Here is a 15,492-nt window from a genome sequence, read left to right as displayed (position 1 = left end):
ACTTCATTTCTATGTCTGATTAATAGAAAAAAAGCTGGTGACAGCTCAGAAATCCATCAGAAGACTTTATGATTCTTGCAAAAGTCCTCATAAAGTTTAATATAAAATCCAGTGCCCTACTTCTGCAGGAGACTACATGAAAAGAAGCAGGTAAGCTGTACTGGCTGTGTGTTTCTGCAGTTAAGAGTCCCACCTCTGAGTAAAGTGTCTGCCTGGAGGGCATGGCCATTTGCATCACAGCTAAAAGCGTAGGGAAAGATGATTGTGAAAGACGGTTCACATGCCAAAAACAAGCATAAAAGCATCCAGTGATACTGAAAGGGTGTGGAAAGACATGTTGGAGAGAAGCCGCACCCTTCCTTATTCTAAAGCTGAGTAAATCAATAGGGCATCATTATCTTTGGTGCCTTTATTTGCAAAGAATTCAAAAATGTATTAAAGCTATCATCTAGATGATATAGAGTGAACTGGGGCAAAGGCACCACTATCTTGTAGGTAAATACATGTGTTAAGTTGAATTAAATCTTCATATTTCCAGAGTAGTTTCCAATCAGACATTTTTCTAACACAAAAAACCAGTTTCAACTCTGCTATACTCAAACATTGAGATAATTTCAATATGCAAACAGCCGCTTAAGGCACTCTATGGGCGGGATTTCCAGCTCATGTCTAAACAGAATGAAAACTGAGTGCCTATCCCACATCAATTTAGCTTAAAAATACATAAAAGCAGCAATACCGTACCTCAAAGTCGCTCTGACTCATTTAGAAGTCTGACACGTTGAAGCAGGGATCATCAAATAAAAACATGAAAACAGTATCCTTGGTTAGCTATATGCTAAAGTCTTGAACCTGTTCTCCATCTATCAGACTCTTTCTGCTCAGCTTTGCGTGTGTGTTTAGTCATAGCACTGATAAATGACAAGTAGGTGGAGATTAGAAGTGCCATATAAGTGCATTATGACCCACTTCCTTATCTGCCACTCAAACTTTGCTTCTTTCATCATTAATAAATAATAATAATAAAGGTTCACATGTTTAATTCTGATCTTAATTTGTATGAAATACTACATGGTGACTGCAAATGCAGGTATCACTCCTTTTGTTTGTTGTCCTCCTATAAACTCAGAGAAATGTGATATTGTTACACTCCATATATGGTCTGTTTGATTTCCTGGAAACTTTAATTAACATGAGACCTCCAGCCTCACTCCTCAACGTCTCCCACTGACACAGATCCTACTTAGAGCAGGTTCGGCAGGTTTAAGAGAGTGGAATAATAGCCCCAGGACAATGAGATCCCATAGGATTACGTACGTCCTTTTCTTAAAGGGGAAGCACCATTTCAGATACATAAATATGTTTCCTAATAATTACTTCCTCCAACCCCTACACTTAGTTAAGCAGAGTTTTTACATGTTCATGTTTGCTGTTAAAAGCTCCTTTTCTCTTAAAATCTAGAAACCTGTTTAGTCGGCTTTGCTTAAGTTCTTACCTCAGTTACGCTGTGAAGTCCCCACTAAACCCTGCAACTTCTCAATTAAGTTGTGTGGTTGTTTCACACAGACATGTAGGGTTTATTTTAACAAGTAGAGCATTACATTCAAACTAGCCAAAAAATAGGACATTTTTACTTCATTTGACCAATCAGTGAAAACCAGTTTTAATGCTGTATTTCTCAAACTTCTGCCTCTCGTGCTACACTCTCTGTGAAAAGACTAACAGCTGAAATAACTTCAGCGAACCACCATTACTCTTCAAACAGCGACAAAAGTTTATGCAAAATATGCCTAAACATTGTGATTAGGTAACAACTTAACCCTTTATGACCTACCATAGAACGAGGCAGCCATAGCATATCTTTACATTTTTACATGCTGCAGTGCCACTTTTGGAGTATTTGAACTGGCTATACATCAATACAACCCTTAGAACCCAAACTTTAGTGGTATGTATGTGATAAATCCATAGCAACAAATTAAACTGCTCAAAAGTGCAAAAAAAAAAAAAAAAAAACACGAGAGAAATGAAAAATTTTACACATTTTCCTAAATACAGAGATGTCACAGCTGTAGCTCTCAAAATTGCAATTGTTTCAAACCACAAAAAAATGATTTTGAGTATGTCATAACATCATAACATCAGTACACTCTTTATAAACTGTGGCAAAAACAAAAATAAAATGAAATTGTGCACAATTTACAAAAAGAGAGCATCTTTTTAAAAGGTAAACTATTTACAATAGTGTAATCAAATCTCTAAGTGTGCCAGATACTTTTGAGCACATGTGTTTGCAGAAGACCATGCTGAAACAATTATTAGTGCGTCTCATGACCTGCAAGAAAACAACACAATTATAACCCGGATTATATTATATTATTTTTGATGTGTGTGCTTTCTACTACATTTCTGCAAAAGAAGGAAGGATATATTTTAGAAGGAAACAGTACTCTGGGACACACTGACTGTGTGATATGTGAGTTACATGAATTATTGCTATCTCATTTGGTTACAATTCTATCCACGGTTAAAAATAGACATGCAGATGGGAGTGCAGGTTTAAAGGGTTAAGCCGAAAACGTGAAACTACAGCCAGTGTTGGCAGAGACAGGAGCTGCAATTTAACAGAACTCAGATGGCTTGTACCTTCAAACACAGTGTTTAAGACGCCCCCTTGTGCCCTCATATTCAAAAAGCCATGCAAAAGTGCCCTTTTAAATGCCTCTGTGGCACATAAAATAAAGTGCCCTCTGGGACGGTTGTTTTTTTTTTTACTGGTGCTAAATCGATACTTTTTAAACAGTGTAGATGCCTAAGCAGTGTCTGGATCAATACCTTTAAAAACATAGGAAAAGAAAAGGAAACTCATGTAAGAGGCTCAAGCAAAACTCATAATCTGACCATGCATCAGAGACATACAATGACGTAAAAATGTCCGTCAGTGTGACTGTGTTCTCAATAGGAAAATGTGAGCAGAGCACAGCAGAGCAGAGACATTGCTCCAGACAGCATAATGATTTATTGACGTTCATCCTCTGCAGAAATAAAGTGAATGCACATAAGTCATACAGTCCATAAGCTATTTCTTGCCTTTCATTTGGGGTGGCAGGGGGTCACACTGGGGTCTCAGAGTACTAAAATGAAGCATCTAAATCTGTGTTGTAACTCTGTTAAGTAGGTATTGAATGTTGGTACCAATGCCAAGTTGGTACCGAATTTTGATACTCATCCCTACTCTAGGGTGCCAGTGGATAAAACATGGTTAAGTCCAGTGTGCTTTGTCCACTGGACAGCACGCTGTCCTGTGCCCTGAAGGGAGCCCTTCTTACCTGGTTTAGCGCCCTTTAGGTGTCCTCTCTCAGCGGACAAAATGCGATAAAGTACCTGACCAAGCTCCTTAAAATTTATGCCATAATGTCAATGACACCTGAGATCATTCTACAAACTAAAGCTGATCAAGACCCTGCTCAGACACAGATGTGGTAAATGGCTGAATAGTTTCTTATTCTTTGTCTGTTTTATTAGAGGTGTAGTCGGTATAATTGCATAATAAAAAGGTTTAATTTTAACCAGGAAATGGGTAGTATGCTGTTAAGTGAGACTAAAAACACTCCTTCATAAGGACAAGTGACAAGCAGAGGAGGGCAGAGTGGCTTACAGACCTTGACGCCAGTTTCAGATTGGGCGTGCATTTGCTGCATGACAACTGCTGCAGGTGTTCACTCTGGCTGACGTCACCAGAATTTCATTCCAGTTGTGTGTGTGCTTTGTATTGGCTTTGTCTCCCTGCTGTCACAGCCCTGTCATTATACACTGTGTTCCAAATCATTATGCAGATTGGATTTCAGTGTCATAAACATTCAATTTTTTGTTTTTCAATCAAACTCATGGACAGTATCGTGACTCAGGGCTCTCTGGATCACTGACATCAATCTTAGACACCTGTGATCATTAGTTTGCCAGGTGAGCCCAATTAAAGGAAATCTCCTTAAGAAGGACGTTCCACATTAAGCAGGCCACAGGTTTCAGCAATATGGGAAAGAAAAAGGATCTCTCTGCTGCTGAAAAGCCTCAAATAGTGCAATGCCTTGGACAAGGTATGAAAACATGAGATATTTCATGAAAACTTAAGCATAATCATCGTACTGTGAAGAAATTTGTGGCTGATTCAGAGCACAGACGGGTTTGTGCAGATAAAGGCATAATGAGGAAGGTTTCTGACAGAAAAATTCATGGGATTAAGAGAGCAGCTGCTAAAATGACATTACAAAGAAGCAAACAGATATTTGAATCTGCTGGTGCCTCTGGAGTCCCCCAAAGGTCAAGGTGTAGGATCCTCCAGAGGCTTGAGGATGGTTGGTGGATGGCCACCATGTCCCAACAAGGCTGCAATGTCAGCAAGGAGGTGGTGGAGTCATGTTTTGGGCCAGAATCATGGGGAAAGAGCTGTCAGGTCCCTTTAGGGTCCCTGAAGGTGTGAAAATGACCTCAGCAAAATATAAAGGGTTTCTGACTGACCACTTTCTTCCATGCTACAAAAAGAAGAACCATGCAAAATTACCATCATGCATGACAAAGCACCATCTCATGCTGCAAAGAATACCTCTGTGTCATTGGCTGCTATGGGCATGAAAGGAGAGAAACTCATGGTGTGGCCCCCATCCTCCCCTGACCTCAACTCTATTGAGAACCTTTGGAGCATCCTCAAGCTAAAGATCTATGAGGGTGGGAGGCAGTTCACATCAAAACAGCAGCTCTGGGAGGATATTCTGACATCTTGCAAAGAAATTCAAGCAGAAACTCTCCAAAAACTCACAAGTTCAATGGATGCAAGAATTATGGTGATATCAAAGAAGGGCTCCTGTGTTAACATGGAACTTGGCCTGTTAAGATGTTTTTGATTGAAATAGCTTTGATTTCAGTAAATATGACCTCCTAATGCTGCAAATTCAACAAATGACCATTTTCAGTTCATTACAACCTATAAAATGTTTTGAAACTCTGTTGTGCATAATAATTTGGAACAGTGCATTTGGAGATTTTTTTTTAAAGTTATTATTGGGTGTTTTTTTTTTTCTAATAAAATCTGAATTACTATCTAATGGCTGATGTCTTGAAAATTATACTGACTGTCATTTGCATTGAATATTTAGGAAAATCAGAGAAAACAGAATTTGCATTATAATTTGGAACGCGGTGTAAGTTGTACCTCAATGAATGACTCTCTGTTGATCAGTTTCTGGTCTATTTTGGCCGAAAGGTACACGTGTGGCTCAGAGAAGTAGGCTAGCTTCCTTTTTCTCTAGATTTGCAGAGCCTAAGGTGCAGCACTTATGTAGGCAGTCTGAAACCGCAGTGAGTCTGTCTCACAACTAGGGATGCACCAATACCGATACTGGAATGTGGATTTATTCACAGCGTGACACAAGCATCTCATTATTTGAGTAGGTAGACAAAGTTGGAGCCATGTCTGCAGTTAGGTGATATTTTAACATAAATGCCAAAAGTGGAGCACACTAAAAACTAGTGCTATTCTGTCAAGAGTAGGGTTGAGGTAACCTCACACACCAGATAGATTTGTTTCACACATCCATCTGTGAAAACTTCCCATGGACATCTTTATGGGCCAATCAGAGCAACAAAACACTTGACGTAGCCGCTACCGAGGAATAAACACTACAGAGAACTGCATGACATGAACCATGGTGACTGTAGACATGTCAGTGCATGACTTTTGTCGTTTCTGAAAAGAAAACAACTCACTGCTGTTCTTTGTTCTTCTTTTAACAAAGAAATGTCATCAAGTTCTGATAAAACTGACGCTTTAGCAGCATCCACTCAAATCTTCTCCGCCATAATTGCACCGGCCTCTTCTCGCTGCTTGCTTATTTCACGACTCTGCCGCGCCTGGAAGTACTGCTCCTCGACGCTGATTGGTTCTGTCACTTTGTTCAGACGGGAGCTGAAGATGGATTCGCCAGTGAGAAACATGGAAACAGGCAAATACATCTGCTTTGCAAGGTAAGGGGTGAGGAACATCTTAAGAAAATCAAATGAACTTACAAAAATGTTCAAGGTATGATTAAATACTCATATTGTACTCTGTATCAGTGATTACCCAAATATATGGACTCATACTTGGTCTATAAACATATGCTATCAGTGCATCCCTACTGACAACAATCACCACAGACTTAGTGCTAAAGACGTGTACTATAGCAAGTACATGCACAAACTTCAAGCAGCAAAAACAAAGGATACTAAAAGAGCAACACGGCTGCAGACATTGAGGGCTTTGCAAAGGAAAAAGGAAATGGAAATCGTCGTGCAGAAGGAGAGTTTAAACCTTTTTTCCTTCCAAAAACACACCACAGTTTGTTTACCCAGATAACTTTTTTTTTAGATTCTATCGTAAGTTCAAAATTTTTTTCTAGAGATCTAAAGAAAAACATATTCTTAAGAAAAACTTAGCATTACTGCACAGAGAAAAAGAGACAAATAATATGTGTTTTCAAGACAACAATCTAAATTTACTTGATATCCCAGAAAGACATTTAAAAAAATGCATGGATGTGTGTCAACTTAGGGCTTCTATCCATCATAAAGTTTGTACAACAATTATTTTCCAGGCACACCTTCACGACTAGAGATAGGACACATCCACAGCCCTTAACCGTTGGTTCCCAACCTGGGGTCCGGAACCCCCCAGGGTCAGCTCTGTCAGCTAAAGTAGTCTTTTGCTAAGAAAAGCAGGCCTTTTTTGAGGGTTTTATCAGTAAAATAATTAAAATTTATGTTGATTTTTGACAGCAGTGTGTCACTTTTTCTTCTCTCTTGGGTCCTGGGGAGGGGGCTCCGTTTTGCTTAGGGATATGTAGGGGGGGGCTCCAAGGAAAGCAGTTGGGAAACACTGATCTACACAATACAGGATAGAGCAAACTTTCATTTGCACTGCTGTCATTTCAAAATAAATGAGAGCAAACTGGAGTAATGCATTCTGGACCTCTAGTTGCTTTATCCTCTGACCTGAGCCATGACCTAAAAACAGAGGTATGAACCAAACTGTGACCTCTTTTAATTGACCACTCCTAGAAGCTTATAGTGCCTGCAGCCATTTCTGCTTTGAAGCAATGCTCTGAAATAGAAAAGTAAGTCTTTACACTTGATATAAACTTTGTACTGCACATCCTGTACTTTCGCACACTGTGAATGCACATGCATGCTCACCCACAGCCACTGAAAATATGTTTTCATCCTAAACTAATGAACTGTAAGGAAAAGAATAAAAACCAACCTTGAAGAATTTGGAGGGAGAAATGGGGCCCTGCAGCTGGCTCATGTCGAAGCTGATCATGGAGGTGGACTCAGAGTGAGGGTCCCAGTCAGATTCAGTCCGGAAACTGCACTCTGTGGAAATGCTCATCTGGTCATAGTTCCTGGATGAGAGAGGCAGGAAACAGGGGGGGAGAAAGAGAGAGAGAGAGAGAGAGAGACAAAGAGAGAGAGAGAGGGAGGATGTTATGTCACTGGTCTTTGTTTCTCCTCTCAATATACAGTGTTTATGTTTTAACTATCCTGAATGTATGAGGCTCTTTGTTATGAAACTGAGTCACTGTTATTTAGAAAGCTTTAACAGATAGCTTTTTATTTAAATTTTAGATAGAACAATAATGACACTAAAGTTTGGGCTCTATTATATGTGAGCAACATTGATATAAATACATGAAACAAAACGCTGCTTTCTGCCGTGAGACATGTTTGTGCTCTCAGGTGCACCGTCTTATTTGATCATCACAAACTGCAGTGACGCTTTCTGTTCTACCTCTGCGTTGAGTTGGAAAAACACACAAAGAAGACGGACAATATGACACTTGAAAGACAACATCCATTCCCCGGCGTCAAACCGCACGCGCTGAACAATTAGAGCGTCCGCGTGGATTCTAGAGGACATGTGAGGCATGAGGAGGTGAGTCAAATTTGAGAGGAGCGGCTTTTCTGCAGCTGGAGTTTAAAAACAAATCACACCCGGCTTGTCTGGAACCAAAGCAGTGAGAGAAAGACAACATAACATTAACCTCATGAATATGAAGCATGTAAGCTATCTGTACCAAGCCAACAAAGAAACCACTCAAAAAAACAACAAAAAAAAACAAAACAAGTTCAACAGAATAGAGCTCACAAAAACTGAGGTGGCAGAGGCTCAATCGCTGGGGATTTGGGTTTGAGACCAGAGGGACACTGCTCTGATTGCTGGACAGTTGCCAGATCACTTCCCAAGCACTGCCAATGTGCCTTTGAGCAAGGCACAGAACCCTAAACATTCATGTCACGGATGCATTGGCAGTCAGGATGCAGACAGGGAATCTGCTTTGGCAAATGCTGGTTATGACCTCTCCTTATCATGCAGATACTCTCATTCAGTGATTGAGCTATGCTCTGTTTTCTCTAATGATGTGGAAATGATAACGTTCACCAAAAAATCTGAACATTTAGTGCATTCAGGACCAACGCATGAAGCAAACACTGTGCTTTAAAGGGAGGTTGCAAGCACACCATTTACATTACAGAAGGAGTGCATCCCAGCATGTAGTTAACATTTAGCAATCATTTACTTTCAATTATCTTGATTTTATGATTGTTGGAAGCTATAATTGTAATTAAAACTCAATTAATGGCCCAGCACAGAATTAGAAATATTCCTAACTGCCAAATTTTCTCTTTTTTGAGTGTTTTTATTAGCAGCAGCCCCCAGAGTTGGAGAAAAACAGACAATCACCTAATTCTTAAAGGGGACATATTATGCAAAAATTACTTCTTGAGGCTTTTCTAACAAAAACATGAGCCCCTGGTCCGTCCACAATCCCCTCAAGTACCAGAAAAATCCATTCCCTCATCCCCTGTCTTTCTCCACCTTTAAGAAGATGTGTGCTAAAACAAGCCGTTCTCAGATTTTCCCCTCATGATGTCATGTGGGGAGTTAGCCCCACCCCCAGGCTCAGTTTGCCCTTCCCTCTTGGAAGAAAATTCCGCCCTACTTTCCTGATCCTCCCCTCAGCTGCCACCTGGATCAGGAGAGCAACATCCATTTCCTGAGAGGGGCAGAGTCAAACAGCTCAGTAAAAATTAAAGCCACAGACTCAGAAACAGCTCCTTCTGAGCTAGGCTGAAACAGATGAGTTTTTAGACATGCAAAAATCCAATACTGGAGCAGTTTTTCAGCAACAAACTTCACGGGCATGTTTTGGGGACCTCTGAGACTGATATAAAGTTGTCTTAAAAAGGTAAAATACGTCCCCTTTAAGTTTCGATTCAGCTTCTATCACTCATGGATGGTCACGGCTGCAGCTCGTTAGAAGTCCCAGCTGCTGCTAATCCTTGGCAATCAAGACCTCCTCACCTCCTGATGAGCAAGAAACCAGTGTACTACAGCGTCTAGTCAGGTAACCTGGCTCCTCTACAACCTTTGAATCTAGTGATTTTTCGGGGAATTATTTGCATTGTGTAACTCCTTTGTCCTTCTCACGTTACTACTAAATCGAGCAGGATGGTCCAAAAACAGCAAACACTAGGTTACCTCTAGAGAATTAAAAACCCTGTAAAGCGAAAATGAATCTGTATTTAGGTTTTTTGTATGACAGGTCACTGTGTTATGAACCCCCAGGTCAAATTTCAGTCAAATAAAACTCTACATTTATAAAATTAAGATTCAAAATCTTAAAAAATAAGGCTGTAAAATCTGCTCCAGGATGGTGTGGGCATGCCTGTTGTATGAGCTGAAGCCACGCCCACTCAGGAGAAATAGGATCCTCTCAAATTAAAAAAAACTTTACATTATGAATAGAGAAAAGCACTCATGCTATTATCCTGTCTCTTGACCTTTTGTTGACCTTAGAAGAAGAGACAAAATCTTTTTTTTTTGGCTCAAATCTCTGTTATGATGCTTTCAATGATCCATAGACCACTGTGGCTGATAGATTTGGCAAATTTACCTCACAATGAACAAAAAACCCCCACCATTTTACTGACTGTTGACTTTTAATAAAGACAGTGAGTTTAGCTAACAACAGACTGTTATGACATAAACTGCTCTTTAAGTTTATATTGTAGTGTTAGAGGGGTGGGGTTGTTCCCATTGTGGGCTCATGACATCATGAGCCCACATATTTGCCCCGCCCACATTAAACCAAGCCAGGAAAGAGGTTAAAAAAAATTCTAACGGTCTCAATCCAGAATTCAGTCAATTTACAGCAACCAGATTCCAACTGGTTAGTAGTGTGACAAAAAAAACACTTTACAGAGCCTTTAATGAAGTATGTTTTCTTCTTTTTCCTCTTAAAAATGGCAGCATGTGGCTCTAACTTTCCTTAAAGCTCATCATGTTTGAATGCCAGCTTTCATTCTCTATTTTTATATTTAGACAGTAATTCATGAGGTCTGTCCTTTCAATAATTATTACATCAGCCAAATGTTGAGGCATGAACATGAACAGTAATCAATATTAATCTGTTTGGAGTGTTACCCCAAAACAAGTCCTAAAATATTAGTGCCAGCATTGGCATTGGCTGAGTTGTTATTCTAAACTTGAACAACACTCAACAATCAGTGAATCTTATGAATGGCTGATGTCCTTAACTGTGAGCTGGGATCAATAAAAGTTTATCTTATCCTACGTGCAGATATATAGAAAACTGAGCACCAACCCACTGTAATGCATAACAAAACTGAATCAGATCAAATCTGTGAGTACTGTGAACTCAGCTACATGTTGTTGACCCCTTTAGCATTTATTTTGCAGTATTTTCCTTTAGCAGCATCATGCCCTTTGCTAAACAACCTGGACATGACATGTAATGTAGTGTCTTCACCACAAGGGGGCAGAGCTGGAGTAGTTATCCAGGGTGAGGCAGCAGAGACACAATGAAGACATGAATTGGGCCAAAATTCTGTGGAATTACAGCTCTGTGTTACATTTGGATTACTGGAGGATCAAATTCAACTTTTAAAACAATTTTCTATTCACTGTTGACAATGTTTATAAAATCACCTGAAGCACCCAACTGTATGAGAGCAGTTTTTAAACGCAGCAACAGCTGCAAGTTTTTACTCAGCCAGGCCATGTAAAATAACCCAAAGTGCAGTACAGAGACATTTGATCATCCAGAGCTTTGAAGCTCAGATAGACCCCGTAGGAACAGTGGATCCAGGGGTTTTGTGTGTGAGTATTTACATTCTTTGTTCAGGCCGAGCTCTGGAACAAATTCACAGAGCCTCACCTTTTTCAGCCTCAGAGAACAGGCTGATGATGAACATTGTGAACATTGTTGAAGCTATGAAACCACATAATGACTTTAAAGTGAGATACTATGATTATATAACTGTTAAATGCACATCTTTTCTCAAATGTCTTCATTCTTTGAAAGCACTATTGTTCATCATGCTATTGTTTAAGTAAGGCTAAAACATGTAGGTGATTAACAGGAGGTCAAAACACACTGTGGGAAAGCATTACAAGAACGGTATCTAGCTTTCATAATTTTCCTGAAATGCATCTCAACATCTTTAAAAAACATGTAGAAACTTGTCTTCAGTCAATCAAGTGGACTTAGAGGAATTAAATCGACACTAGGCTCTGATCATGCTGAAACATGTCAGTGAGGAGAGCATCCATTTAACAGAACATGGATTATTTCTGCAGTATCAGGTGTTCTAGAGATTACTCAACATGTGGACTAATTTACTGTCTGACGTGGGATTTGAAGCTTTGACTGTTTGGCTCCAGTGCAGCATTTGAAGGATTTGCCCTACAGAAACAGGATACATCACACATCCATGTCGCAAGATCATATATTATCTGCATGTTAATGTTACTTACAAAAAGATATAGTCTCTTTTAAAGGTAGAGCTAGAGAGCGGCCTGACATGGGCTGCAGCCGGACCTGGGTTGGACCAGGATGCCCGCCCTTATCCTCAGGCCAGGACCAGGGGAGTCAAAGACGTTCTGTCATACATTTTTCAGATTTTTGAGTTTTGTCTATTTTTCCTATAACTTCAGGACAATTTCCCCAGGGAAGATCCTCTCCACAAATTACGAGGCCCACTTCCCAGGTCTGCCAGTAAAGTTTCTTGAATCAAAAAGACTTTAAAAACTCCAAATGCAGTTCATACTTCAATTAATCATGTTTTCTAATGCAACTACGTTAAAATCAGGCTCAGGAGCATGAATACTGTAAAACAGGACAGGACAGGACTAGAGAGAACATATACACCAGGGCTATTCAATTACAAATTCAACTGGGCCAAATTTTAAAATCAAGAAATGTAGCCATATGACAAAAGCGATCACAGACAGTGGTCTGGCCTGTTCTGGATGTGTGGTGCACATCCTCTAGCTGGATGTCTAAGATGGCATTTACTGACAGCGCAGCAACTTGGATGTAGTTGCATCTGGACAAAAAAATATTATGCTGAATCGTCTACTTGTGCCTGCAGGCTTTACAGGTGCAGTCGGGAATGAAGCCAAAAAGACCGCAGCAGGACGCCTCAGATCGGCAGAATAAGTTTTACATGATACAAAGCCTTATGGAAAAAAACAACATGCTCACCACATATGCCTTCTACTCTCTCTCCACAAAACTTTAACTGACAACTTTATCATACTTCTCACTCCATTTCAACAGCTGACAGGGGAAGTCAGCACATTGAATTCATCGGCTGTTGACGTGATCTTCTCCATAAGAGCCCCGGAAGGTGCTTTTTGCAAGGAGGCAGCCACTGATGATGGTGTTAAAACAGCTAAGACCACTTCTTCAGAGGCTGTCAGCAAAAGATTTAAACAAACAGAGTCTGATTCACTTCTCTGTATAACTACATTATTAGATCCCCAGTAAATGGATCATTATTTTGATGAGGATGTTAAATAAAGCTCACGTGTACAGCTTGATGCACAGCTGATTGAAATGCCCACCACCAGTGGTAGAGACAGGGATGCTTTTCACATCCTGAATAAGGCAGAGATGCTAATCTTTGCTGAGAAAAACATGCATCTAACCAAACATAGACTTGGAGGTAGGGCTGGGCATTATGCCAGCTTCTTACAAAGAATTAGACTCAGAGGTAGGGCTGGGAAATACGTCTGTTTTTATAGTCATGGACGAAAGTATTGGCACCCCTGGAATTTTGTCAGTAAATACACCATTTCTGCCAGAAATTGTTGCAATTACAAATGTTTTAGGTATACACGTTTATTTCCTTTATGTGCACTGGAACAACACAACAAAACAGAAGACAAAAGCCAAAATTGACATAATTTTACACAAAACTCAAAAATGGGCTGGACAAAGTTATTGGCACCCTTTTTAACTGTGGGTAAATCATTTTATTTCAAGCATGTGAGGCTCATTTAAACTCACCTGTGGCAGTAACAGGTGCTGGAAATCTAGAAATCACATCTGAAGACAGTTAGAATGTCTAAAAGTTACGTGTCTGTGTGTGTGTCACACCAAGCATGGAGAAGAGAAAGAGGAGCCCAGAATAGTCTGAGGACTTAAGAAGCAAAATTGTGGTAAAATATGAACAATCTCAAGGTTACAAGACCATCTCCAGAGATCTTGAAATGCCTTTGTCTACTGTGTGTAATATAATCAAGAAGTTTATAACCATGGAACTGTGGCTAATCTCCCTGGACGTGAATGGAAGAGGAAAAACTGACAAAAGAATGCAACGCAGGATAGTTGGAATGGTGGATAAACATCCTCAGTCAACTTCCACACAAAATCAGGCTGTCCTGTAGACTCAGGGTGCAAAAGTGTCAGCTCTGTGGTGATTGCACATTCTTTGTTTTATTTTGATAAGTTCCTGCGAGCCACTTCCTGCCGCGAGTGTTCTTTTGTTTTCTTCACAGAGACTGGGCGCACCTGCACTGATTGGGCACTGGCACCTCCGCACCTGCACGTCATCACCGCAATCACCACTCCCTCTTAAGCTCCCCTCTGAGAAGAAGCAGACGCCAGAAGATTCCCACTCACTGTGGTATCGTGGCCGTCTCGAGATTCTCCCTTGAGATTAAGATTATTACTGCTTTTGAATTGTTTGTTGATCTTCGACTAATCCGCTTCTCTCTCGCCTCTTCCAGTGCCTCCACGTGCCCTCAGTATCGCCCAGTCTCTGCCACACTGCCTGACTCTCGCACCGAACTCAAGCTCTTGGATCCCCTCGCCCCCCCAAGCCTCTGCTTCACTGGAAACCTCTCACTCCCCGGACCTGGATTCCCCCTCCCTCACTCCTGTGTGCCTTCATTAAACCTTTTAAAACTGCTTCCTTGTCTTCGGCTCTGCTCCTGGGTTCACACACAAAACTTCAGATTAATACAATCATTACAAGCTCGGACCATTCGTGGTCATCTGAATGAGATGAAGCGCTATGGCAGGAGACCGAGGAGAACCCCACTGCTGACAAAGAGACATTAAAAAGCCAGATTGGAGTTTGCAAAAATGTACCTGGGTAAGCCTCAATCCTTCTGGGAGAACATTTTATGGACAGATGAGACTAAGGTAGAGCTTTTTGGAAAAGCACGTCATTCTGCTGTTTACAGAAAATGGAATGAGGCCTACAAAGAAAAGAGCACAGTACCTACAGTCAAACAAGGTGGAGGTTCAAACATGTTTTGGGGTTATTTTGCTGCCTCTGGCACTGGGTGCCTTGACTGTGTGCAAGGAATCATGAAATCTGGAGACTATCAAAAGATTTTGGGCCGCAATGTAGGGCCTAGTGTCAGAAAGCTGGGCCTGTGTCAGAGGTCATGGGTGTTCCAGCAGGACAACGACCCAAACATACCTCAAAAAGCACCAAGAAATGGTTGGAGACAAAGCGCTGGAGAGTTCTGAAGTGGCCAGCAATGAGTCTGGATCTAAATCCCATTGAACACCTATGGAGGGATCTCAAAATTGCTGTTACAAGAAGCACCCTTCAAATCTGAGAGACCTGGAGCAGTTTGCAAAAGAAGAGTGGTCCAAAATTCCAGTTTAGAGGTGTAAGAAGCTTGTTGATGGTTACAGGAAGTGATTGGTTTTAGTTATTTTTTCCCAAGGGTGTGCAACCAAATATTAAGTTGAGGGTGCCAACAATTTTGTCCAGCCCATTTTTTGAGGTTTGTGTAAAATTATGTCAATTTTGGCTTTTGTCTTCTGTTTTGTTGTGTTGTTCCAATTCACATAAAATAAATAAACATGTATATACCAAAACATTTGTAATTGCAACAATTTCTGGGAGAAATGGTGTATTTTCTGGAAAAATTCCAGGGGGGCCAATACTTTTGTCCATGACTGTACATAATACTTTATTTTTAAATGAGATATAGGGTTATTTAGCATTTTTTATAACAATACAGTTTATGTTTAGGTTGATTTTAAAAAGAGGCTATGCTGCAGTGCTTTTTTTAAATCTCCTGCTTTAGGAGATGAAGTGAAAATCTGTTGTTCAACAATTAAATTGTAT

The 15,492-nt window shown here is 40.4% G+C and overlaps 1 protein-coding gene across 1 annotated transcript in view; it reads right to left on the bottom strand.

The window, feature by feature from the left end:
• The window catches only part of crybg1a (crystallin beta-gamma domain containing 1a), a 93,737-nt gene that overhangs the window by 44,892 nt on the left and 33,353 nt on the right, over positions 1 to 15,492 (bottom strand). The window contains exon 2 of the mRNA XM_041812231.1: positions 7,295 to 7,436. Coding sequence (XP_041668165.1) covers positions 7,295 to 7,436 — 142 coding nt within the window. The remainder of the gene's footprint in view (positions 1 to 7,294; positions 7,437 to 15,492) is intronic.

This window comes from Cheilinus undulatus, linkage group 18 (assembly GCF_018320785.1).
Source record: "Cheilinus undulatus linkage group 18, ASM1832078v1, whole genome shotgun sequence".
NCBI classification, from domain to species: Eukaryota; Metazoa; Chordata; class Actinopteri; order Labriformes; family Labridae; genus Cheilinus; species Cheilinus undulatus.
This window is presented reverse-complemented; position numbering and strand designations above follow the sequence as displayed.